The 24,849-nt window shown below is 39.5% G+C and overlaps 1 protein-coding gene across 2 annotated transcripts in view; it reads right to left on the bottom strand.

Moving 5' to 3' along the window:
• UVRAG (UV radiation resistance associated) overlaps nucleotides 1-15,217 on the bottom strand; it is a 317,590-nt gene extending 302,373 nt beyond the window's left edge. The window contains exons 1-2 of one of the 2 annotated variants that reach the window (XM_029209195.1): nucleotides 13,946-13,969; nucleotides 7,462-7,500 (exon numbers count right to left, since the gene is read on the bottom strand). In XM_029209195.1, the coding sequence (XP_029065028.1) occupies nucleotides 7,462-7,464 (3 nt within the window). In that variant the 5' untranslated portion in view covers nucleotides 7,465-7,500; nucleotides 13,946-13,969. Of the gene's footprint in view, nucleotides 1-7,461; nucleotides 7,501-13,945; nucleotides 13,970-14,888 lie in introns of those variants that run through there. The other variant, XM_029209194.1, reaches the window with a different exon arrangement.
• Nucleotides 15,218-24,849: the final 9,632 nt, after the last annotated feature.

Genomic DNA, 24,849 nt, shown 5'->3' on the forward strand with positions numbered 1-24,849 from the left:
CTTTTTTAAGAGCCAATAATATGGGACTTTTATAGATGCTCAGCCACAAAGGAAATAGATGAAGGGGCAGATTAAGCCACCCACAACATGAGGACTAACTCCTGTGCAACAGCCAGTACACTGCAGCACTAGGGTAAACAGTTCCAGAGACTCCCAGCTACAAACTGAGTTCAATTAAATCAACCTGAGAAAAAACAAAGGGCATGTGCTTCAGAACAAAATCAGATTGTGAGCTATTTATTCCAGTTATACCAAACATTGGTTTTGTGTTGTGGTATAAACTTAGCCAACTTAGGTTTGAGTCCCAGCTCTGCTATTTCCCTTGGGCATGTAACTAATCTCTCTAACCTTCAGACACCTCATCTGTAAAATGGAGCTAATAACAGCTTCTACCTCACAGAGTTGCAATGAATGAAGAGTAAAGGGAAGAACTGCAAAGCACTTAGACACAGTGCTAGCGCATAAGGTAGTTCAATAATGCAACAATTATTACCCTACAGGTTGCCTCAGCTTTTAGTGGTCAGTTTACCTGTAGGTTCAAAATCTATCCACCTAACCCGAGCTATACAGGTTTGTGAAGGTAGAGACAAAGGTGAAACTGGAAAACTGTGCTTTAAATCCAAGAAGCAAACAGACTAAGATAGTGGGAAAAGCTCCGAATTTAGAACCAAAATAGCTGGGTATTCATTGTTCTTTTCTGGGTCTTGATTCTCTCACTGTTAAGTGGGGGAGATGGTTCTAACTACTGTGGCTAAAAATACTATGAGAATGGTTTTAAAGACATTAGCTACTAAAAACACAAGGCAGCATGACAAAAGATAAAAGGGTAAGAGTGGAAAATTCATTCATGAATCATTTTTAAAGGATATTTCTGCAGTAGTGTGTGAAAATGAGCCATGAATCTTGACTGGAGGAAAATACGACAGCAAATGGTAATCACAAAGTTGGACTAAAATAAGTATCTACAATTAAGCAGACAAATGTCAAATTATTCCTCATGACCCAACTCAGAATCTCCACTTTTGAGACATCCTTCCTGACCACCCTGCCCCATCCACTACCCTAAACCAAGATGATAATTTCTCCCCTCTGTGCCATGACTATGCTATATACATGCCACCATCACAGTACTTAGCACAACATGCTCACAATCATGCTTTATCAACTATGTTTATACGGCTGTGTACCCCCAAAGGAGGGGTGAGCCTTAAATAAAGAAACCAAGTTTCATTCCTCTTTTTACCCATAGCACTTAGCACCTGACACAAAGTAGATACTCAGTAAGTGTTTGATGGATGAACCAATGAGTAAACCATGGGCAAGATTAGATATTTCACAGTGCCATAAGACAGCAGCCTTATGTATATGTTATATTTAACATACACATTAAAGTTATAGTTTATATATACCTCTTAATAGCACTTCTATTTTGTCACCACTCTCGGCCTTTCTGTAGCCTCCAGTGACTATAAACTCCTTAAGAACCAAAACCATCTATTTATCCCAAGCGCAGCCACACGGATATTCAATAAATGTTTGCTGAAGGAATAACGGAACGATGAATGAATGAATATCTCACACTGCCTCACAGCTTAGGCCTCAGTCTCCCCTTATTTAGAAACTTCATCAGCAGCCTTCTCCCCACCACCTTCTCAATGACTCTTCTCACCGCCAGTCTCTCCTCAAAACTATCCTCTTGCTCTCACAGTACAATGCCAAGGGCAGACTGATAAATGTGGAGGGAGTGTCAGGAGCTCGGAAATCATAATTTTACCACAATGATAGCCAAGATTACCTCAGACAAAAATCATCAATGGGGACTTCCCTCGTAGTCCAGTGGCTCAGACTCCACAATCCCAATGCAGGGGCCCAGGTTCATCCCTGGTTGGGGAACTAGATCCCACACGCCGCAATTAAGTGTTCGTATGACACAACTAAAGATCCCGTGTGCCACAACTAAGATCCGGCACAGCCAAATAAATAATTTTAAAAAAATCATCAGTGGATGATAAATCTGGGGCGGGGGTGTGGCGGGGGAAGCAGGATATATTCATGATCTCAAAGTGTCTCCCTACAGACTGTTTATTAGTTAGTTTCAAGGGCAGACACACACATACAGAGTTATATAGTTGAGAAATCAGATAATATCTTGACCGAGTGACCAAAATAAACATCACCAGTAAGGGACAAATGGACATCATGTGCCTCCAGAAGTGATACCCTATGAAGGACGCATCACCACACATGAAATTCCAATTGAAGGGACTTCCCTGGTGTTCCGGTGGTTCAGACTCCAAGCTTCCAATGCAGGGGGTGCGGGTTCAACCCCTGGTTGGGGAACTAAGATCCCATGTGCCATGCGGCATGGCCAAAAAAATGAAAAAAAAAGAAAAAGAAATTCCAATTGAGAGAATGCATAATCTGAGTCTAATCATGAGGAAACATCAGGTAAACAGAAAATGAAGAATAGTCTATTTTAAAAAGGGAGGAAGGGGTCTATCTGTATAATGACACTGACCTTAAAAAAAGAGACAAAGAAAAGCTGCAGAAATGTTCTACCTTAAAGAAGAGATAAAACCACTAAATGCAATACCTGACTCTAGAATGGATCAGGAACTGGAGAAAAGAAATGTTCTATAAAGGACATTATGGGATCAACTGACAGATTATGAACCACAGATTAGATAAAAGCATTATATCAATGTTAATTTACTGAAACTGATAACTATACTGCAGATATAAAAGAGAACATACCTCTTCTAGGAAATACATACTCAAGTACTTAAGGATAAAAGGTCAGGATGTATGTAACTTAACTTCAAATGATTCACACACAAAAAAAACTTATCTATATCTGTATAGACCTAGGAAGAGATAGCTTGCAAATGACAAGGCAAATGGAATGTTAACAATAGATGACTCTGGGTAAAGGGTATAAAGGTATTCTTGTACAAGTTTTATTTTTGCAATTTTTCAGTAAGCTTGTAATTCTTTCCAAACAAAAAGTTTAAAAAAGAAAAGAAAAACAGGTACTAGCTTGTACTAGCAATAAGACAAGAAAAGGTATAAAAGGTATAGAGATTGAGAAGGAAGAAATAAAACTGTCTTTGTTCAACAGATGACATGATCATCTATGTAGAAAATAGGAGAAAATCAACCACAAACTCCTGTAACTAAGCAATTATTGCAAGGTTGCAGGGTACGAGGTAAATTTACAAAAGCCAATTGCTTTCCTATATACCAGCAATGAACAAAGGGAATTTGCATTTAAAAACATAATACCGTTTACATTATACTCCCCCAAAATGAAATACTTAGGTATAAATATGAACAAGATCTACATGAGGAAAACTATACAACTCTAATGAAAGATATCAAAGAAGAACTAAATAAATGGAGAAAATCCATATTCATGGATAGGAAGATGCAATATTGTTAAGATGTCAATTCCTTCCAACTTAATCTATAGATTCAGTGCAATCCCTATCAAAATTCCAGCAAGCTATTCTGTGGATACTGACAAACGGAATAAACAAGTAAATCAAAGGAACAGACTAGAGAGCTCAGAAACTTATACCACATAAGTATAGTCAACTGATCTTTGACAGAGGAGCAAAGGCAATACTACACACCTATTAAAATAGCCAAAATCCGGAATACTGACAACACCAAATGCTAACAAGGATGTGGAGCAATTTTCATTCACTCCTGGTGGGGAGGAAGTTGTAGATGTAGCGCAAGGTGTAGGTGTAGAGCAAAGATAGTCTTTCAACAAATGGTGCTGGAACAACTGGACCTCTACACACAAAAAAAGAATCTAGACACAAACCTTACCCTTTCACAAAACCCAACTCAAAATGGACCACAGACCTAAATGTAAAAACGCGAAACTATAAAATTCATAGAAGAAATCTAGGTGACCTTGGGAATGGCAACTACTTTTTAGATACAACAGCAAACACACTCTCCATGAAAGACATAATTGATAAACTAGACTTCATTAAAATTTAAAACTTCTGCTCTCTGAAAGACAATGTCAAGAGAATGAGAAAACAAGCCATGGGGGAAAATATATGCAAAAAACACATCTGACAAAGGACTGTTACCTAAAATATACAAAGAACTCTTAACTCAATGATAGAAAAACAAAACAACCTGATTGAAAAATGGGCCAAAGACCTTAACAGACACCTCACCAAATAAGATATACAGACAGCAAATAAGCATATGAAAAGATGTTCCACATCATTTTTCATTAGGGAAATGCAAACTAAAACAAACAAGATACCACTACACACCTATTAAAATAGCCAAAATCCAGAATACTGACCACACCGAATGCTAACAAGGATGTGGAACAATTTTCATCCATGGCTAGTGGGGAGGGAGTTGTAGATGTAGCGCAGGGTGTAGGTGTAGCGCAAGGCATTTTTAGGGCAGTGACGCTACTCTGCGTGATGCTGTATTGGTGAACACACGTCATTATACATATGTTCAAAACCAGAGAATGTATAACACCAAGAGTAAACCCTAATGTAAACTGTGAACTTTGGCTGATGATGATGTGTCAATGTAGTTCATCAACTGTAACAAACGTATGACTGTGGTGTGGGGTGCTGCTAATAGGGGAGGCTATGTACGTACAGGGGCAGAAAGTACTTGGAAAATCTCTGTACCTTCTGCTCATTTTTGCTAGGAACTTAAAATTGCTCTAAAAAATAAAGTCTATTAAAAAAAAAAGACAGTCCTCCCCTCTACCTCCAGGATAATGTCCAAATTCCAAACCATGGCACACATGGCCCTCCATAATCTAATCCCAAACTATACCTCTCCAGCTCGTTTGTTTCCACCATCCTCCTCCAAGATCCTTAAACTCCAGCCTCACATAATTATCTGCCATTCGCTTTTACACCTACTTACCTTTTTGCTCAAGCTGGTCCCTCTGCTAGAATGCTTTTCCTTCTCTTTCCCACCTCAGCATTTAGTTCAAACCATCTCTTATATTACACTAAAATGGTCTGCTGACATAGCTGCCTTAACCATTAGATTATAAATCCCTCCAGGGCAAGGACAGTGCCTTATTTATCGTATCCTCGGAGCTTGACAAACTGCAGCAGTAGTAGTAGTAATGATAGTAGCAAGAGCAGACATTTAGTGAGCATTGAGCAGTTACTACGTACCAAGCACCTTTTTAGGCAAATTTATGGCCCACATAATTCTTTCAACAACCCTACAAGGTAGGTGCTATTATGCCCATTTGATCTGAGCCTCCCTGAGACATAGAGAGATTAAGTAACTTCCAGACTGCCAACTAGGAAATAATGGAACCAGGATTTGAACCCAAGCATCAGGCTCTAGAAAACATATTCTTCACCACTGTGGTATACATGGTAGAAACGCAAAAATAAAAAAAACTGTTAAACAAATGATAGTGTAGAACAGAGTTGAGCACAATACTTGTGGAATGAAAATGTTAGGGACAGAGACTTCCCTAGTGGTGCAGCGGTTAAGACTCCACGCTCCCAATGCAGGAGGCCTGGGTTTGATCCCTGGTCAGGGAACTAGATCCCACAACTAGGAGTTCACATGCCACAACTAAGGAGCCCACCACGTGCCACAGCTTAGACCTGGCACAACCAAATAAATATTAAAGGAGAAAAAAAGAAAAGAAAAAATTATTTGCTTTTAAGAAATTATAAAACCGTATTCAAAGATTTTCTGGTACTCCAACAATAAAAGAAGTTAGAGAAAGAAGTACACCAGAGTCTAATGCAGTATTTGGTACACACCAGAAATTTAATACCAATTAATTAAATTTTTCCATTTTTTAACAGATTTTATGTTTACTTCTAAGTACCAACTTATTTTGTCTTTATTTTTGATATAATATCTAAAATGCACTGCATATTTTGCTAGCTCATTGAAGAGGGCATTGATAAGGTAACCTATTCTTGAAAATACAAGGTAGTAATAGTGAGCAACGATTTTTAGTAATTTGCAGGTAGTTTTAAAACATCCAAGTTTATAAAATATCAAAAATGCAGCTAATGTACAACTAAGAAATTCTGCAATTCTAGTGTCCCCATATAATAATCAGACTGATTTCTTTTGGTAGAAATAAAGGAATACCAAATGTAAACCAGTCACTCAAGGGCACTGGGACAACTGTTCTTTATTTTTATATTTATATTAAATACCTTGCATGTAGGAAAAACTCCATTTAGTCAATTCATTAAAACAAGCTTGAAATACCTACTACATGTACAGTTCTGTGATGGGACCAACTCTATCCTGTAATGAGTACAGTCCTGTAAAATATCCGATACCTGAAATGAGCACCCTGCAGCCTACCTGCCTATCTTGCTTTCTGGTCTATTTTCAGAATGAAAAATTAGAAAGTCTTTCCCATGTTGCTGCTTTTCATATATACCCTTATATTAACATTTTAGGAACTTCCCTGGTGGTCCAGTGGTTAAGACTCCAAACTTCCATGGCAGGGGGCACGCGTTCAATCCCTGGTCGGGGAACTAAGATCCCACATGCCGCGAGACTTAAAACACAGCTTTTTCATACTCCTAAATTAGTTTCATGTTGTGTTAAAAAAAAAAGTGTAGTTTTCCTGTATTAGCTCTTATACAAAAAAAAAAAAGACTGGAATTGTGACGGGAAATAATTCATATCCTCTGAAAGACTTAAGTAGGTTGGAGGAAACAAGACATAAAGTTGCTAATCCTGTGCTTAACATAAATCAAAGGAGGTACTTTATAAATATCTGTTGAATAAACGGATTACTCAGTCAGTTTCTTCCACTTCTGCACTTAGAACTAGTTTTGACATAGGTTAACATGAACACGTGTAGCTCACAGTTAAGCCCTTAGTCAAAAAAATATAGTTATGTTAAAAGAGATCCAAGTTTTTCCAGGAAAAAAATAGACCATAAAAGTCTGATTTCCACCTTTCACTCATTTGTGTCTTCTCTTTTTTTCTCACCCAGGAATCTACTGACAAAAGCCAAAGGCAGCTGTCAGTTTCAGCTTCCTTGTTTTCCTCATTATTTTCAAAAAAGCCTGACTGCATCTTGCAGGACATTCTAAAAACCATGGTGGGAAAAAGTACCAGATATTTCAGTGGACCAGCAAACAGAGATTCCTAAGTGCTGGGTTCTAATACTCAGCTTTCCCAGCTTCTCAACCAATAAATGCACTTGACTCCAGTCTTTCAATGACTGATAACATTACTAGTAAATGACGTCTACGGCAATCAGCATCAAACATTACACAAATAAAATTCCTCACATCAAAAACCCCACAATCACCAGATGGCTGCTGTTTCAGAAATGTGAAGCGGTAAAGAATCAGGACTTCTTAAGTGGGATATTCAAAAAACGATAGACAGGAACAAAACAGGAAGACTGATCACTCACATTACACAGGGACATTCCAAAGTTTCACTAATACATACCATAACAGGCGGAAAGGGGATGGAGTCTGACAGCTCAGCCTGAAAAGAGAAGTTTAAAATACAGTCTCTCCTACATTTTAATTGTAGCCTAAAATCCCCAAAGTTGTATGGATAATGTGTCAAAGCCCAGAGATAAGTTTAAGAAACAAATTCTCAAAACTCCAAGCCAAGCACAGTGAAATAAATGCTCATGAGAGATGCAGGATCTGGTCAGGTCTTTGCCACCAGCCGGAAGAGCAGGGCACTCAATTCAGATTTGTTAAATTAATACTCTTTACTGACTCCCTGAGGGTGGAAATAAACAGAGGGACCAAGTCTCTGGCCAGGAGAATAGTTTCACCTCTGAGGGCTTCAGAATTTGCATCTATAAAATTCTATGATTCAAAATTCATGCTTCCATCTTAAAATAAGATGGAAAACAAGGGTATATAATATTAAACCAAAACAGTATAATATGAAATCGGTTTTGGAAAAAATTCCAATGTCAAGTTTCCATTCTCCACGTGCTCCTCTACATGTATAATCTAAGAACACAACTCCTAAGATACAAGACATTAAAAAACTTTAACTGAGAAGTTACTGATGCCATTGAACCTAAAACAAAGTATAAAACCTAAAATGTTTCAAACCCTCTCTTAATATAGATCTGTCTAATTTTTCTAAAACATCCCTAGTTTGTATCTGCACTCATTCAAGCACATTAAAAATGACAAGTATTTTTCCCCCAGTAGTAATATGTCTACTGATGAAAATACACAGATTATCAAAAATATACATTTGGAAAATATGAAAACCTAATTTTTTTTTTTCATTTTACTACTCACTCAGGCCCAACTTACTAGTTTCAATTCTTCTCTGGCTCTATTTCCAGTCGGTTTCACTTCTGAATTTTCTGCCGCAAAATTAAGAACTGTGACCCAGTAGAGAAATTTTAAAGTTAACACTGAATAAGAACATAGCTTTTCCTTTCAAAGGAAAACTAAACATTTTCACACACCCAAAAAAAAATTGAAAAACCTTAAATTCCTAATGGCATTTTATCACGTAAAAATAATGATTTTAGGATGCTGATATTTTCTTTGTTTCTGAAGCTTCCCCACACCGATTTGTTTACAAGAACCAAAACAGCTCAAAAATTGCCATCATTTTACTGTATAGCTATACAACACAGCTATACACTATTTTTTTATTAGAGTCACAAGGAAGGGGCTCAACAAATATTTGTGGAAGGAATAAATATACATAACATTGCACGGGGCATATGTTTCCAATAAGATACGGCCTTCTCTCTGCCTTCAGTGGCCTTGCCAACGAAACAAATCTTTTAAACACATAATAAAAAGATAATTAAATCAGACTGACAGAAGTAAGACATCTAATAAACAGAAACATGTAAGGGAAAAATATATATCCCATACAGCTAAATTAAGTTTTAGAAAGCTTTTGTGCTTCTACCATTTTTTTCTTATATGTGTTTCAATCCCATTTCCTTCCTCTCTTTAGACTGTTAAGTTCTTCAAAGGAATGATCCATATACAAATAAAATTTTAAAATTAAAAAACGTACTGAGTTCCTACTACGTAATCAGCACAGTGCTACGTAAAGGTGCTGTGGGAAATAAAATAAAAAGCGTGATGGTCTCGAACCTTGAGATAACTTAAAGCTTTTGTTTTTCACCAGACTCTGAAAAGAATAGGTATCTATGGAAAGTGGGAATCAAAGACCTAAACTGCAGTCCCTGTGATGACACCCTTTGTGACTTTGAGAAAGTTACCCAGACCTTAGATCCCTCATCTGTAAAAGGAAGTGGTTACTGATAGAACTCTCCTATGCAGAAGAATTCCAAGTAAGTTATGTAGATACTCTGCCCTCAAGGAGGGGGAGTATCAATCCCCACTCCTTCAGTGTGGACTGTACATAGCGACTTCCTCCCAAAGAGGAAGGAGGGATGGAGGGATGAGTGGGAGAAAGTAACCTTACAGCAGAGAAACCTGACGAACACAACTGCACTGGTGATGATGAAGGTTAACTTCAATAGTGATAAGCCATGTTAATAGTATGCACACTTGATATGATAGGATGAAAATGGCACTTTACTTCTCCAGCCTTTCTCCCAAAAACCCATAACCCCAATCTAATCATCAGACAAAAAACAAAAAACAAAAACACCAGACAAATTCCAATAGAGGGACATCCTACAGAATACCTGAGAAGTACTCAAAACGATAAAGGTCATCAAAAAGAAGGAAAGTCTGAGGAACTGTTACAACCAAGAGGAGGTTAAGGAGATAGGTGAACAAAATATAATGTGATGTGCACGATGGGATCCTGAAAAAGTGTATTACATAAACACTAAGGATCCATCAACAGATGAATGAACAAACAAAATGTAGTATATAAACACAATGGAATATTATTCAGCCTTATAAAGAAATGAAAGTCTGATACATGCTACAACATGGATGAATGTTGAAAACATTATGTTGAATGAAATAAGCCAGACACAAAAGGGCAAATATTGTATGATTCCCTTATAAGAAGAAGGTAGAATAAGCAAAGTCATAGAGACATAAAGTAGAACAGAGTTTACCAGGAGCTGGGGGAAGGAAGAATGGGGAGTTGTTTAATTAGTATGGTTTCTGTTTGAGATGATGAAAAATTCCAGAAATGGATAGTAATGATGGTTGCACAACATTGAGGATGTGCCTAATGCCACTGAATTATACTTAAAAATGATTTAAATGGCAAATTTTATATTATGTATATCTTACCACAATTTTTTAAATGAAGGAAATCTGAATAAAATATAGACTTTAGTTAATAATAATGTATCAGTACTGACTCATCAATTGTAACAAATGTACCATACTAACGAAGATGTTAAAAATAGGGAAAAATGGGTATAGAGTATATGGGAACTTTCTGTACTATCCTCTCAATTTGTCTGTAAATCTAAAATTGTTCTAAAAATTAAAGTCTAGGGAATTCCCTGGCGGTCCAGTGGTTAGGACTCTGCACTTTCGCTGCTGGGGGCCCGGGTTCAATCCCTGGTTGGGGAATTAATATCCCACAAGCTGTGTGCACAGCCAAAAGGAAAAATAAAATAAAATAAAAAACAAAGTCTATTTTTAAAAATTCAAGGGAGATAAAGGTTAACAGCACTAATATTCCCTACCTCCTCCCATAAAAAGACAAGAAAAATGCTCTTTAAATGAATAAAAAACATGAGCAAGTAATCAGAAAAATTAATGCCAGGGACATGAACAAGCAAGTCACAAAAGAAATGAAAATGCTATAAAAATCTATGCAAAAATATTGAAACTCGTAGGGTTGTGTAAGGATAGAGTTCATATACTTTGCACAGTGTTTGGCATACAATAAATGAAGCTACTAAAACACAACTGATAACTAAAGAAATACAAATTTAAATAACAAAAAATATGTATATGTGTATGTAGGTTATATGGGTGTGTGTGTGTATATGTGTATATATGTATACATGTGTACGTGTAAATATCCTCTGAGTGAATGATTTCAAAGATACCTGTATATGGATATTCATTGCAACAAAATAACACAGAAAAACTGGAAACAGTCCAAAAGTCTACCACTGGGGGTTAAACAAACATAACTAAACATTATTATACAAAAATGTGGCAGATGTATGTATACTGATGACAACTGTCTAAGAAAAATAATAATGAATTGTAAAATTTTTTAAATGGAAGGGATTAAACTAGGTTAGGACTATAACTGCATGCAAAACTATGTGTTTATGTATGTAGTGACCCAAAAAGGGTCACTAAAAAATCACTAAAAAGCCTCCCCAGCTCTGAGTATCTGAGAAATGTAGTTAGGTTATACTCAAAGAAGGAAGCCTTTGGGAAGGAAAGAAATGCTCTCAAACTTTTAAGGACATAATAAATACCACAACTAAAAAACACAATTTTTATTTCAAAATGCCAAAGTTATTCTTCAGATGAGCTTATATTCATTAGTTAATTACAAACCTCAACCAAAAATTAAAGAGCAAAAACAATCTTCAAAATGTGTGACCAGTTCAGGCTTAAATTACAGGTAAAGCAAAATCCTACAGAAGCAAAAGGAGGCAAAATTAAGTAGTAGTCCCATTTGACATAATCAAGTAGCTATAATATTATGGACTGTAGTTAGTACTCATAAATGTAAAGGTTCAGGAGTTATGCAGTGTTAACTATATTTTTTCTTTAAGAAAAGTGGATTAAAATAAGAAAAATAAGTTAGGTCTTACAGTTTTGCGGGCTTTCTTTGAGCCAAAACAAAATAAACCTTTTTCTGGAGGCAGATTGGGGGTAGGGAGGAGTCCAATACTTTTGGAACTAATATACAGTAAATTAATATTTTAAACAATACAGCCACTAGAATCAATGGGACTTAATGAAGACTGGAATAAATGAGTAAATAATAGCAGGGGTACTCTCTATCCTAAAACAAAAATATACCTTAGAACTGTGGTTCTCAACCAGAAGTAATTTTGCCCCCTAAGAGACATTTGGCAACATCTAAAGACATTTTTGACTGTCAGGCCTGAGATGGTGCTGCTGTATACTGTGGGTACAGGCCACGGAGGTGACAAAACATCTTACAGACCCACCTACCCACCCAAAATGTCAACAGTGCTGAAGTTGAAAAACCCTACCTTAGAAACAGGCTGGGGGTGGCGGGGAGAAACCATTGAATCTATGCTTTGAAATAATCAACTTTATCGTAGAAATCCTAAATCAACAAGGTTTGTTTACCTGTTTAGAAATATTGACATCTTATCAAATAGCATGGAATCTATTAAAATGACACAATTTTCAAAGTGTTACTCAAAAGAAAGTTAACTGGATTTCCAATTTATCTAAACATTTGAAATTCTGCAAAAGCCACAGGCAAAAAAAAGAGAACAAATTAATGCTAAAAGAAAAAAGTTTTTATACACACACACACATTCTCTGATTCTCATAACCAATACTGAGCAAAAGAAGAATACATTTTGCGTGATTCCATTTATATACAGTTCAAGAACAGGCAAAAGCTCTTCTCTTATGTTAGAAATCAGAATAGTGGTTCCTCTGGAGACAAAGAAAAAATAGAGATGGGAGAGAACATGAGGGGGACTTCTGGGATGGTAATAATTTTGTACTTCTTAATCTGGGTAGTACTTCCATAACTTTCTTTGCTTTGTGACAATTCATCAAGCTGTGTACTAATAATTGGTACACTTCACTGTGTACAGATAACCCTTTAATAAAAATGTTTACTTTTTTAAATGCTATATATTTATATCCTAAAAACTTGAGCATTTTGACCCAGAAAGCGAAATTAATGTCAAGAGCAAAAGTAAAGTGCTTTTGTTATACAGGCTGCCTTCCAAGAATTCAAGAAGGATGATACCCCCAGAAAGCTGTAAATACCATACTCAGCGATCACAGAGCATTCAGCCGTACACTTAAGCCACTATATATCCCTTGGCACAAATCCAAAACTTGGACAAACGCTTACAAATGCAGTTGGATTTATTCCACGGACAGTTTGTTTGGATTATTTCCCCCAATGTTAAACTGGGAACTGTTATCAGAGAACAGGCTCTATGAAACAAATGATGCTTTCTCTTTCCTAATCCCACACTTTCCCAAAGCTCTCCCAAACTAAACCCCTTTTGGCTCTTGACTCCTTTAGGATTTCTCCAGGATGCCTGTAACAGTGTCCATCATTGCCTCTCCCAGTATCCACTCTCACAGTCCACCTCCCGCCACACACATGAAAATTCACATTAATGCTCACTCCAGAGGCTAGTCTCTCCCACCAGACTTTCACTCTCCCCCCAGCACCTTGCAAATACAATCCAAACTTCAGTACCCTCAAACTCATACCCTCCACAAACTCCCTTCCCAACAGCGCCCCAAAACCAGGGCCCATGCTACCCCAGTCTTTTATATCCTCTTCTACCGCACAGAAAGCCCTTGCTTCTGCAAACAACTCAGCTCCATGGCCACCACTGTAGCTCTGATCTCCAGCTCTCCTTCCCTTTAGGGGTCCCCACATCCCCACACTTTCCTGTATTCAAATCCATCCCATTGCCCATCCCCCCTCTGCCCCCAGCCTCTGCTTTCTTCCATCTGACTCTTTCCTAAGTACTAAGACAGGGATGGGAAGTTGGAGGAAGGGTAGGAAAGAACTCTGTCCTGTGTGGAGATGGTGGAGAAAAGACTGTTCAAGTCTGCAGCACAACAACCACGTGCTGGGGCTACAGTCAGAGGCTGGATTCTGAAAGCCCGCCCCACCACTCACTAATGGCAAGGCTTTGGCCAAGCGATTTTACAAACGTAAGCCTCAGTCTCTTGAACTACAAAATGGAGCTAATAAAAACAGCTACCTCCCAGAGTTGTGAGGTTAAATCAACTACCAGCCAGCTGAGCACTTGGCACAAACCCAACACGGTGAATTCTCAACGACTGACCGTTTCTCTTAGGTCCTCTTCGTGGATGCGGGAAGATGAAAGGTACTTTCTTTCCGTCTCTTTAATGCTAAAGCTCCTGCAAAGTCTCCTCTTGGGGGAGAGCAAGAAGGCAAGGGAGAGAAGGAAAGAAGAAGTACTCTACAGATAGGTGGGTGATACAAAGAATTTTGTCAGGTCCCCAAACTCGGTGTTCTCTCTTTATTATCCGCTTACAATGTGGACGGATCCAAGTTGGATCCAAGAAGCCCTTTATGCCTTGCTAAAGGATGGGGGGAAGACATGAATATATACAGCAAATGTGCCTCCACGGATACTCATTTGACGGAATGCAGTAGACCCCCCCCTCAAATTGCTAAAATGCGTTCCTTGGGGGTCGGAGAATTAGGAAGGAAACCCAAAGTCCCAAAGGATTTTGCTTGAGAGTTTAAGGGAGTACTTCATAATAAGGAGAGATTAAAAGTAAATGCTGGAAACCCTAAAGACTTCTCACTTCGCCTGCAGCACAGAGTATCAATTGGTTTGTCAGCAAGTCAGTGAGTTGAGAAAGGAAAAGCGCTTTCCGCCGTCTCTCCTGGGACACCGGGGCTTCCCCGGGTCCCTTCCCAAGAGGGATAAAGGGGAGGGTCTGCGCCAGGGAATCCCCAGCTCCCTACGGAGTGGGACAGGAGGGCCCCCAGGGAGTTTCACTGGGTCCCTTCCCGCCTCTTCCCAGCCCATCTCCTGTAACGGGATGTCTCCTGGGACTCGAAGATCCCCCAGAGGTTCGGCCATCCCTGGATTCCTCCCCTCCCAAGACCTCTGGACAGCCCTCCTCGGTCCTCAGAGTTCTTCCCGGTCACTTCTCAGGGTCTCCCGGCCGGTACAGGGTCAGCCCGCCGCCCACGGGGTCCCCTCATGGGCCTCCTCCCGGCCCCTCCCGAGCGCCGCGAGCCCGCGGGGTTACCTGCTGAGACGGCAGCTCCACATGCAGGGCCCGCGCGGCAGAACCGGGAGGCAGCGCGGCGGCCGGGCCCGGGGGCGGCGGGGGGACCGGTCCCCCGACCGACGCTGAAGCGCTCATCTTGACCCGGGAGCCGCCAAGCGGCGGGGCCGGCGGCCCTCCAGCATCCGCCACCACAGCCTAGTCACGACCCGCTGAGCCCCTGCAGCCCAGAAACCAGCCACCCGGGAGGCAGAACCGCTCTACCCCACCGCCGGCCACCGCCGCTGGCTAAGGAAGAGCCATATTACCGCAGTGCAACCCCCACCACCCGCTGAGAGCTGGCTTGCCCATTGGTTCAGCTCCCACGGGGGCGGGACCCAATCACAGAAAACGGACGCGCTATTGGTCAGAAGGTCTGTCTATCGCCGGCAGGAACAGGCTGGGGGCGGAGGAACCCAGGGATGGCCTAAATTGCGTCTGTCAAGGGGAGGTAAAACCTGGGGCGTTGCTTCATGTTTTCCCAGTCTAATTGGTTCTTCCACTACCACGGGGCGGGGTCTCCTGGGGGAGCCGCAAGGACCATTGCTCGAGGTCGCTGTCAGTTGTCAGTAAAGGAAAAGAGGGGCGGAGTCTGATTAGGTAGACCTTGCGCCTGGGCTCTGGTGTCACGTGCAGAAGGCAGGAGAGTCACCTGATTAGTGAGAGTCAGTTTTGGGAGCCACTTCCGCCCTGACCTAGTTGCCATGGTAACCGGCCTCCCTTGGAGGGCGGGGATGCATTTGGCGCCAGCTGGGTGGTGGTGGCCGGTCTGTAGTTGCAGTTTCCCAGAGTAATCTTTTCCTGAGGGACTCTTGTCCACGTGTGAGGATTGAAAAGGAATACTTTATGGTTAGCCAGAAAACCACCACGCAGGATGCACCAAGACCAGAAACTTGTCGGGCAGTCCTGCCAGCTCCACCCACGACCAGTTCCAACCCACAAGTCCCCGCCCCTCCTCACACTCCACTAACTGGTAGGCTGAGCCAGGCACCTCGGGACACTGTTTCACTTCTGTGAGTGGGGTGTTTATGCTGTTCTTGAAAAGCCTTTGCTACTTTTCTCCTCCTGACTAACGTTTACTTACCCATCAAATCTCATCTGGGGTTGGGATCCCAAAAGGCTTCTCAGATACACTCTGGGACCCTGAGTTAGGAAACTTGCCTCTACTACATTCCTGATTATTCTATTGCATTCTACTGTCTTTTAATAAGTTTGTAACACACATGTGCAGCCACACATACCCCTCCTGCAAACACACAAACTTACACACTGAATTTCTCAAGCAAAAGAACCTTGTCTGATTCATCTCTGGATTCCCGGTGCCTCGCAGAGAATCAGGACATGTGTTTTTGAAGTGAAGGCACAGTTCCAATGCCACTTCTTCCATGAAGACCTCCTTGATCATAATGATAGCATTTATAGCAATTGCTTCTGTAATAAATAGCATTGAGTCGTTCTGAAGAATAATGATCTGCCTTTTTCCCCCTTAGACTGAATTTCTCCACCACCTGGACTGACCTAGCAGAAAGAACACAGTGTTTTAGAGTCAGACACAACAGGAATCAGGAACTTTTGGAATCTTGGCTCTGCCACCTTCTAGTTATATGTTCCTAGGCAAGCCAGTTTCCCTCTCTCAGCTTTAGTTTTCCCATCTGTAAAATAGTAACAAGGTTGCTGTGGGGATTAAGTAAATTAATGTTAAGTATAGTGCCCAGTGCAGGACCTGGTATATAATAATTGCACTAAAAATATTTTAATAAAAGGTAAGCATACTATCTTTCTAGGGTATTCAGAAAGCCTGAAGACACTTTGGATCTGATCCCAGAGCTGGCTAAGATGTATGTCACACCGTCTCCTATTCTGAAACGTTGAGTAGTTCCACATGGCTAGAGCCTAGGGTATGCAGTCAGGTGTTTGCTGAGAAGGGAGTAATTGAGAAATCCCAAATACCTGGTTCCAAGATCTGGTGGAATTTCACAGAAAACATTTGTCTGTTTCCAAGCTGTATTAGTTTCCTGAGGCTGCTGTATCAAATTACTACAAACTGGCTAGCTTAAAACAACTAAAAGTTGTTCTTTCACAGCTCTAGAGGCCAGAAGCCCCAAATCAAGGGGCTTAGTGCTAGGTCTGAAGAAGTCCAGGGACTGTGGGAGCCAGAGAAGACAGTCACATTTCACAGTGGAGGTGACATTTAACCCGGGTATTGAGAGACCAATAAGAGTTCACCAGGCAGGGAGGGAAGAAAGGATGTTCCAGCACAGAGAGCAGGAGCGATTTTCCACAAGCCTTTACTGAGGTTCAACTCTGCATCAGGCAGATTACTAGACACCAGATATACAGAACTGAGGTAAATAACACTTCTCAGACTTTTCCACCTACATGCCACAAACCCTAGGAGAGCTGGCACTCACCCCTAGGGGTATGGCAGAAAACTGAAATAGTCTCCTAAGTGTTCAATAAATGCTACCTATCATTTTTTTTTCTTTTTCATTTTTGTTTTTTTGTTTGTTTGTTTGTTCCTTTGGCTGTGTTGGGTCTTTGTTGCTGTGCACGGGCTTTCTCTACTTGCAGCGAGTGGGGGCTACTCTTCATTGTGGTGCGTGGGACTCTCATCGTCATGGCTTCTCTTGTTGCAGAGCATGGGCTCTAGAGCGCAGGCTCAGCAGTTGTGGGTCACAGGCTTGGTTGCTCCACGGCATGTGGGATCTTCCCAGGCCAGGGCTCGAACCCGTGTCCCCTGCATTGGTAGGCGGATTCTTAACCACTGGCCACTAGGGAAGTCCCTGTGCCAGGCATTGTTGTAAGCAGTTCATGTGTACACTCACCACAGTGCTGGAGATTAGAGACCTAAAGCAAGATTTCTGTCACCTGCCCTAGGTCACATGTTTTGAGTTTTAAGCTGGGGTTTGAAAGTAGTCTAACTCCAATGTTCTTAATCCTACCTACATTTTACTGCCTCTAATAAAAGAGTATTATAGCGTATATTTTAAATTTTATTTTTACAGTGAAGTCATGTTTTTCTCAGAATATATTTCTATATCATATACAGGAAATTTAAAAAATACATCATTTGTGTTTAATCAGAGGAAAAAATACTTTGTATTGGTTTTCATCAAAAGTAATTAGAAATCTCAAAAATCATCTGGTATTTTAGAAATGAGAAAAGGTGCTTTTTAAATGTGCGTAAGGGCATTGTAATGTTATGTAAAAAGTGTAGGAGATACAATTGTGTGTATGCATGATAAAATATGAGCTGAAAATACACAAACCAAAACTCCCTAAGCAATAAGTGGTGAAAAATAGCTTGAAAAAGAGGTTACAAGGAAGAAAAACAGGATTACGCAAAAGAAGTTTAGAATATATATGGGGCAGAAGTTTGTCATAAAAATTGTGGTTGAAGCCAAGGGGTGGGGGAAATTCCTATTTTTCTCCTCCTAGTGATCCCATTATAACCCATTAAATGAGAATTTCTCCCACCTTCTCAGAAGTATTAGAAAAAAGCGTCAGATTTGCAGCCTACCCCAAGTAAAGTGAAATGTTTCACGGATAAGAAGACCAGACTCTGCCATCCACTGGCACAACCCCTCTAAAAGATTGAAGGTCACTGTTTGTATTAGTTTAAGCCATAAACTGGCTGGCTTAAAACAGCAGAAATTTATTCTCTCATAGGTGTGGAGGCTGGAAGTCCAAAATCAAGGTGGCGTTAGGGCTACAATCCCTCAAAGACTCTTAAGGAGAGTCCTTCTTTGCCTCTTCCAGCTTGTGGTGGCTCCAGTTGTTTCTTGGCTTGTGGCTACATAACTCCAGTCCCTGCTTCCTTAACATGGCCTCTCCCCTTTCCCTGTGTCTCTCCTTTCTTTTACTTTTAAGGACACTTGTCATAGGATTCAGGGCCCTCCCAGATAATCCAGGGTTATTTCATCTTGAGATCCTTAATTATATCTGTAAAGACTTTTTCCAAATAAAGTCACATTCACAAGTTCCAGGGATGAGGACATGTCCATATTATTTTGTGGGTCAGCATTTAACCCATCACACCATTCCTATGTGTGGCCTGCCCCTCTTTTCTCTCAGGCCAGCCTGCCTAAAAGATGGGGAAATTAAGTTGGTATTAATCTAAACTAGATAGTTTTAAATTAAGATGTTAGTTGTAATCTTCATTTTCTTCCATGAAGAAAATAACTCAAAAATATACAGTAAAAGAGACAACAAGAGAATTAAAATAATATATTAGAAAATACATGTTTAACACAAAAGAAGGCAGGAATGGAAGGTGAGAAAGAATAACAAGATGGCAGATGTAAATCCTACCTTAGTAATTGCATTAAATGTAATTAACACTCCAATCAGAAGGCAGAAAGTAGAAGTACTGTATGTATTTTTAAGAAGTCCAACACTATTGTGTCTACAAAAACACACTTCTTATTTAAAGACACAAATAGGTTGAAAGGGAAAGGATAGAAGATATTCCATGCAAATGGTAACCAAGAGAGAACTGGGGTGCCTATATTATACTAATACAGGCTACACAAAACTGATTTTAAGATAAGAATTGTTACTAGAGATAAAGATATTTTATAATGATAAAGGGTGACTTCATTAGGAAGATATAAAATTATAAACATATGCACATAAGAGCAGAGTCCCAAAATATATGAAGCAAAACTTGCAGAATTGAAGGGAAAAATAAACAGTTCAACAACAATACTTGGTTACTTCAATACCCCACTTTCAGTAATGGATAAAACGACTAGGCAGAAGATCAACAAGGAAAAGGAGACTTGAACAACACAATAAACCAACTTGACCTAATAGATATCTAATCTATAAAACATTCCAACCAACAAAGGCGGAATACATGCTTTTCTCAAATGCACATGGAATGTTCTCTAAGATAGATCATATGTTTGGTCATTAAAAAGGTCCCAATAAATTAAAAGGGGTTGAAATCATACAAAGTATGTTCTAAGAACATAATGAAATCAAATCAGAAATAAATGACAAAAGAAATTTGGAAAAATATTAGATACATGGAAATTAACCAACATACTCTTAATAACCATGGGTCAACAAAGAAATCAGAAGATAAATTATAAAAAACTTTGAGATGAATGAAACAAAAACACAACACACCAAAACTGTGGGATGCAGCTAAAGCAGTTCTTAGAGGGAAACTTATAACTCACCCATATTAAACAAGAAAAAAAATCTCAAATTAATAAACTAAACTTCCACCTTAAGACACTGGAAAAAGAAAAGCAAACTAACTCAGAGGAAATACTAGAGGAAAATACGCTAAATACGTTTACACTAAAGCACAAATAAATGACATAAAAAACAGAAAAAGAACAGAGAAAATCAGTGTAACCAGATGGCTCTTTGAAAAGATCAATTACATTGACAAATCTTTAGCTAGACTGATCAAGAAAAAAAAGAGAGAAGCCTCAAATTACTAAAATCAGGACTGAAAGCAAGGACATCACTACCAGCCTTTCAGAAATAAAAAGGATTGGAAGGGAAGCTTATGAACAATTGTATAACAACAGATTAGATTATCAAATGAAATGGACAAATTCCTAGAAACACACAAACTACCAAAACTGATTCAAGAACAAAAAGAAAATCTAAAGAGATCTATAACAAGGAGAGTTTAAATTAGTAATCAAAAACTTTCCACAAAGAAAAGCCTAGGCCCAAATGGCTTCAGGGGTGAATTCTACCAAATATTTAAAGAAAAATTAACATCAGTCCTTCACAACTCTTCCAAGAACAGAAGAAAAGACGTCCCAAATCATTCTATGTGGCCAGCATTACCCTGATACCAAAATCAGGCAAAGACAAGGAAACTACAAACCAATATCCCTTATTCATTATAAATATAGACATAAAGATCTTCAACAATATACTAGTGAATCAAATACTAGTGAACTAAATCCAAACATATAAATTTTTTTTACCAAGAATGCAAGATTGGTTTAGCATACACAAATCCATTAATGTAATACACCATATTAATAGAATAAAGGACAGAAACCATATGATCATCTCAGCAGATGCAGAAAAAGCATTTGACACAAACAAGTTCCATAAAGTTGCAAGATACATGATCAATATGCAAAAACCAATTGTATACACTAACGTGGCAATCTGAAACAAAATTAGGAAACTATTCCATTAACAATAGCAACAAAAACATAAAATGCTTAAGAATAAATTTAACAGAAGTGCAAGACTTGTATACGGAAAACTACAAACACCATTAAAGGAAGTTAAAGAAAACCTAAATGAATGGGAAAACATCCAGAACACTTAGTATTGTTAAAATGGCAACATTCACCAAATTGATCTGTCGCTTCAAATGCAACGTCTATCAAAACCCTGGCTGCCTTTTTTGCAAACATTAACAAGACAATCCTAAAATTCATATGGAAATGCAAGGGACACAGAATAACCAAGACAATCTAAAAGAGAACAGTGTTGGGACTCACATTTCCCGATTTCAAAATTTATCACAAAGCTAATCAAGACAGTGTGCTACTAAAGTAAGTATAGAAATAGAGATGAGCGGAATAGAACTGAGAATCCAGAAATAAACCCTTACATTTATGATCAATTGATTTTGGACAAAAGTGCCAAGACAATTTTATGAGGAAAGAATGGTCTTTTCAACAAACGGTGCTGGGATAACTGGATATCCAAAAGAATGGAAATGCAAAAGAATGAAGTGGGACCCTACCTCAACCATACACAAAAATTAACTCAAAGTAGTCCAGATGGGCTTCCCTGGTGGCGCAGTGGTTAAGAATCATCCTGTCAGTGCAGGGGACACGGGTTCAAGCCCTGGTCCGGGAGATCCCACATTCCGTGGAGCAAATAAGCCCTCAAGCCACAATTACTGAGCCCGGGTGCCACAACTACTGAAGCCGCATGCGTAGAGCCTGTGCTCCGAAACAAAGAGAAGCCACCATAATGAGAAGCCGAGAAGCCTGTGCACCGCAACGAAGAGTAGCCCCCGCTCACTGCAACTAGAGAAAGTCCGTGCGCAGCAGCAAAGACCCAACACAGCCAAAAATAAAATAAATAACTTTATTAAAAAAATAGTCCAGAGATCTAAATGTAGAAGCTAAGAACTCTAAAACGTTTAGAAGAAAACATAGGAGTAAATCTTTGTGACCTTGGATTAGGCTGTGGCTTCTTAGATATGAAAGCACACACTACAAAAACAAAAAACAAAAAACCTAGATAAATTTGATTACACCAAAATTTAAAACTTTCATGCTCCAAAGGACAAATGGTACATGATTCATGAAGCATGCTACATCACAGATACACCTCGAAAACTTTATGCTAAATCTAAGAAGCCAGACACAGAAGGCCACCTATTGTATAATTCCACTTGTAGAAAATGTCCAAAACAGGAAAATTCATATAGACAGACAGTAGGTTAGTGATTAGTTTTTAGCCAGGGCCTGATGGGAAGGGTAATAAGGAATAACTGCTAACTGGTATGGGATTACTTTTGGTGGTGATGAAATTGTTCTGGAATTAGAGAGTGGTGATTGATGCACAACTTTGCAAATATACTAAAACCCGCTGAATTATATACTTCATTTTTTTTCAAATTTATTCCTTTTTTTCTTGAATTTTATTTATTTCTTTATACAGCAGGTTCTTATTAGTTATTTATTTTATACATATTAGTGTATACATGTCAATCACAATCTCCCAATTCATCCCACCACCACCACCACCACCCCACTTCCCCCTTGGTGTCCATACATTTGTTCTCTGCATCTGTGTCTCTATTTCTGCCCTGCAAACCGGTTCATCTGTACCATTTTTCTAGATTCCACATATACGCGTTAATATATATTTGTTTTTCTCTCTCTGACTTACATCACTCTGTATAACAGGCCCTAGGTCCATCCACGTCTCTACAAATGGCCCAATTTCATTTCTTTTTATGACTGAGTAATATTCCATTGTATATATGTACCACAACTTCTTTATCCATTTGTCTGTCGATGGACATTTAGGTTGCTTCCATGTCCTGGCTATTGTAAATAGAGCTGCAATGAACATTGTGGTACATGACTCTTTTTGAATTATGGTTTTCTCGGGGTATATGCCTAGTAGTGGTATTGCTGGGTTGTATGGTAGTTCTATTTTTAGTTTCTTGAGGAACTTCCATACTGTTCCCCATAGTGGCTGTATCAATTTACATTCCCACCAACAGAGGGTTCCCTTTTCTCCACACCCTCTCCAGCATTTGTTGTTTGTAGATTTTCTGATGATGCCCATTCTAACCGGTGTGAGGTGATACCTCATTGTAGTTTTGATTTGCATTCCTCTAATGATTAGTGATGTTGAGCAGCTTTTCATGTGCTTCTTGGCCATCTGTTTGTCTTCTTTGGAGAGATGACTATTTAGGTCTTCTGCCCGTTTTTTGATTGAGTTGTTTGTTTTTTTAATATTGAGCTGCATGAGCTGTTTATATATTTTGGAGATTTTGTCCACTGATTGATTTGCAAATATTTTCTCCCATTCTGAGGGCTGTCCTTTTGTCTTGTTTATAGTTTCCTGTGCAAAAGCTTTTAAGTTTCATTAGGTCCCATTTGTTTATTTTGGTTTTTATTTCCATTACTCTGGGAGGTGGGCCAAAAACGATCTTGCTGTGATTTATGTCAAAGGGTGTTCTTCCCATGTTCTCCTCTAAGAGTTTTATAGTGTCCGGTCTTACATTTAGGTCTTTAATCCATTTTGAGTTAATTTTTGTGTGTGGTGTTAGGGACTGTTCTAATTTCGTTCTTTTACACGTAGCCGTCCAGTTTTCCCAGCACCACTTATTGACGAGACTGTCTTTTCTCCATTGTATATCCTTGCCTCCTTTGTCATAGATTAGTTGACTGTAGTACATACTTTAAAAGGATGGGCTTTATGATACATGAATTATATCTCAATAAAGTTTTATTTAAAAAAAGAATAAGGAAGACTGGCCACTTTGCTGCAGGAACAGCAAGCTGGAGAGAGGCCTGGAAACAGGGAGCTCAATTTAATAGGTCGGGAGACCCAGTCAGGGGTGATAATGATGATCACAGCTATGATTTCCTGTTGGGAGAGCTGGATGAATACATTTTATTTTTATATCATACCTTTATATACCTATTATCTCATTTACTCAGCAATATCGATTATTCCCATTTACAGATGAGGAAGCTGAGGTTCGGAAAGGTTAAGTGACGTGATAACGCAGCTGGTAAGGGCAACGTCACAGGCTGGATCCCACACTCATCCGTATATGTTATCAGGGATGAGAAAGGAGGGAATGATTTGAGAGACAAAAATGTCAGCATCAGCATCAGCAAGCAGCTATGGGAGTGGGGGGCAGGGAAGGGGGAGGAGCGAAGAGCCCACCACGACTGGAGGCTGGTTGTGCTGATGGTGGGCAGTAGTGACATCTAGAACCAGACAGGGAATATAAAAGGAGGCAAAGTTTTTTAAAAGATGAGTGCTTTACGTTTCTGTCGCCCTTATTACATTTCAAGCACCTGAGAACCGGGGACATTCAATTTGGAAGCCCCTCGTTCCCTGTCAAGAGGAGGAATTCGGTGAATGTTGATTTGCTGAGTAATTAGGGGCAAGTCTGTTGGCCTTTCTGTGCCAAGTTTCCCAGGTTAGGAGGAACTGCTCACGGTGAATGTTACATTCCTGTCTATCTCTCAGCTTTTGGGAGTCTGTGATTTTATTTATCTCTAGCTTCTAGCCCTGGGTAGGAGCTAGATAAGCGTCATAATGTGAAAAGAAAGCTTAGGAAGCTGCGCAGCGTTCGCCTCAGACCTGTCCTCAGTGCCCCCTAGTGGCCATATCTGGGCACAACAAGCAGAATCATGGAACTGACCTTCAGGCTGAGACAGCAGCCGCACTCCCACCGTCCAAAGGCAGA

The sequence above is a fragment of the Monodon monoceros genome, unplaced genomic scaffold (genome assembly GCF_005190385.1).
Source record: "Monodon monoceros isolate NGI ecotype Baffin Bay Population unplaced genomic scaffold, NGI_Narwhal_1 Super_Scaffold_7, whole genome shotgun sequence".
In the NCBI taxonomy this organism is placed as follows: Eukaryota; Metazoa; Chordata; class Mammalia; order Artiodactyla; family Monodontidae; genus Monodon; species Monodon monoceros.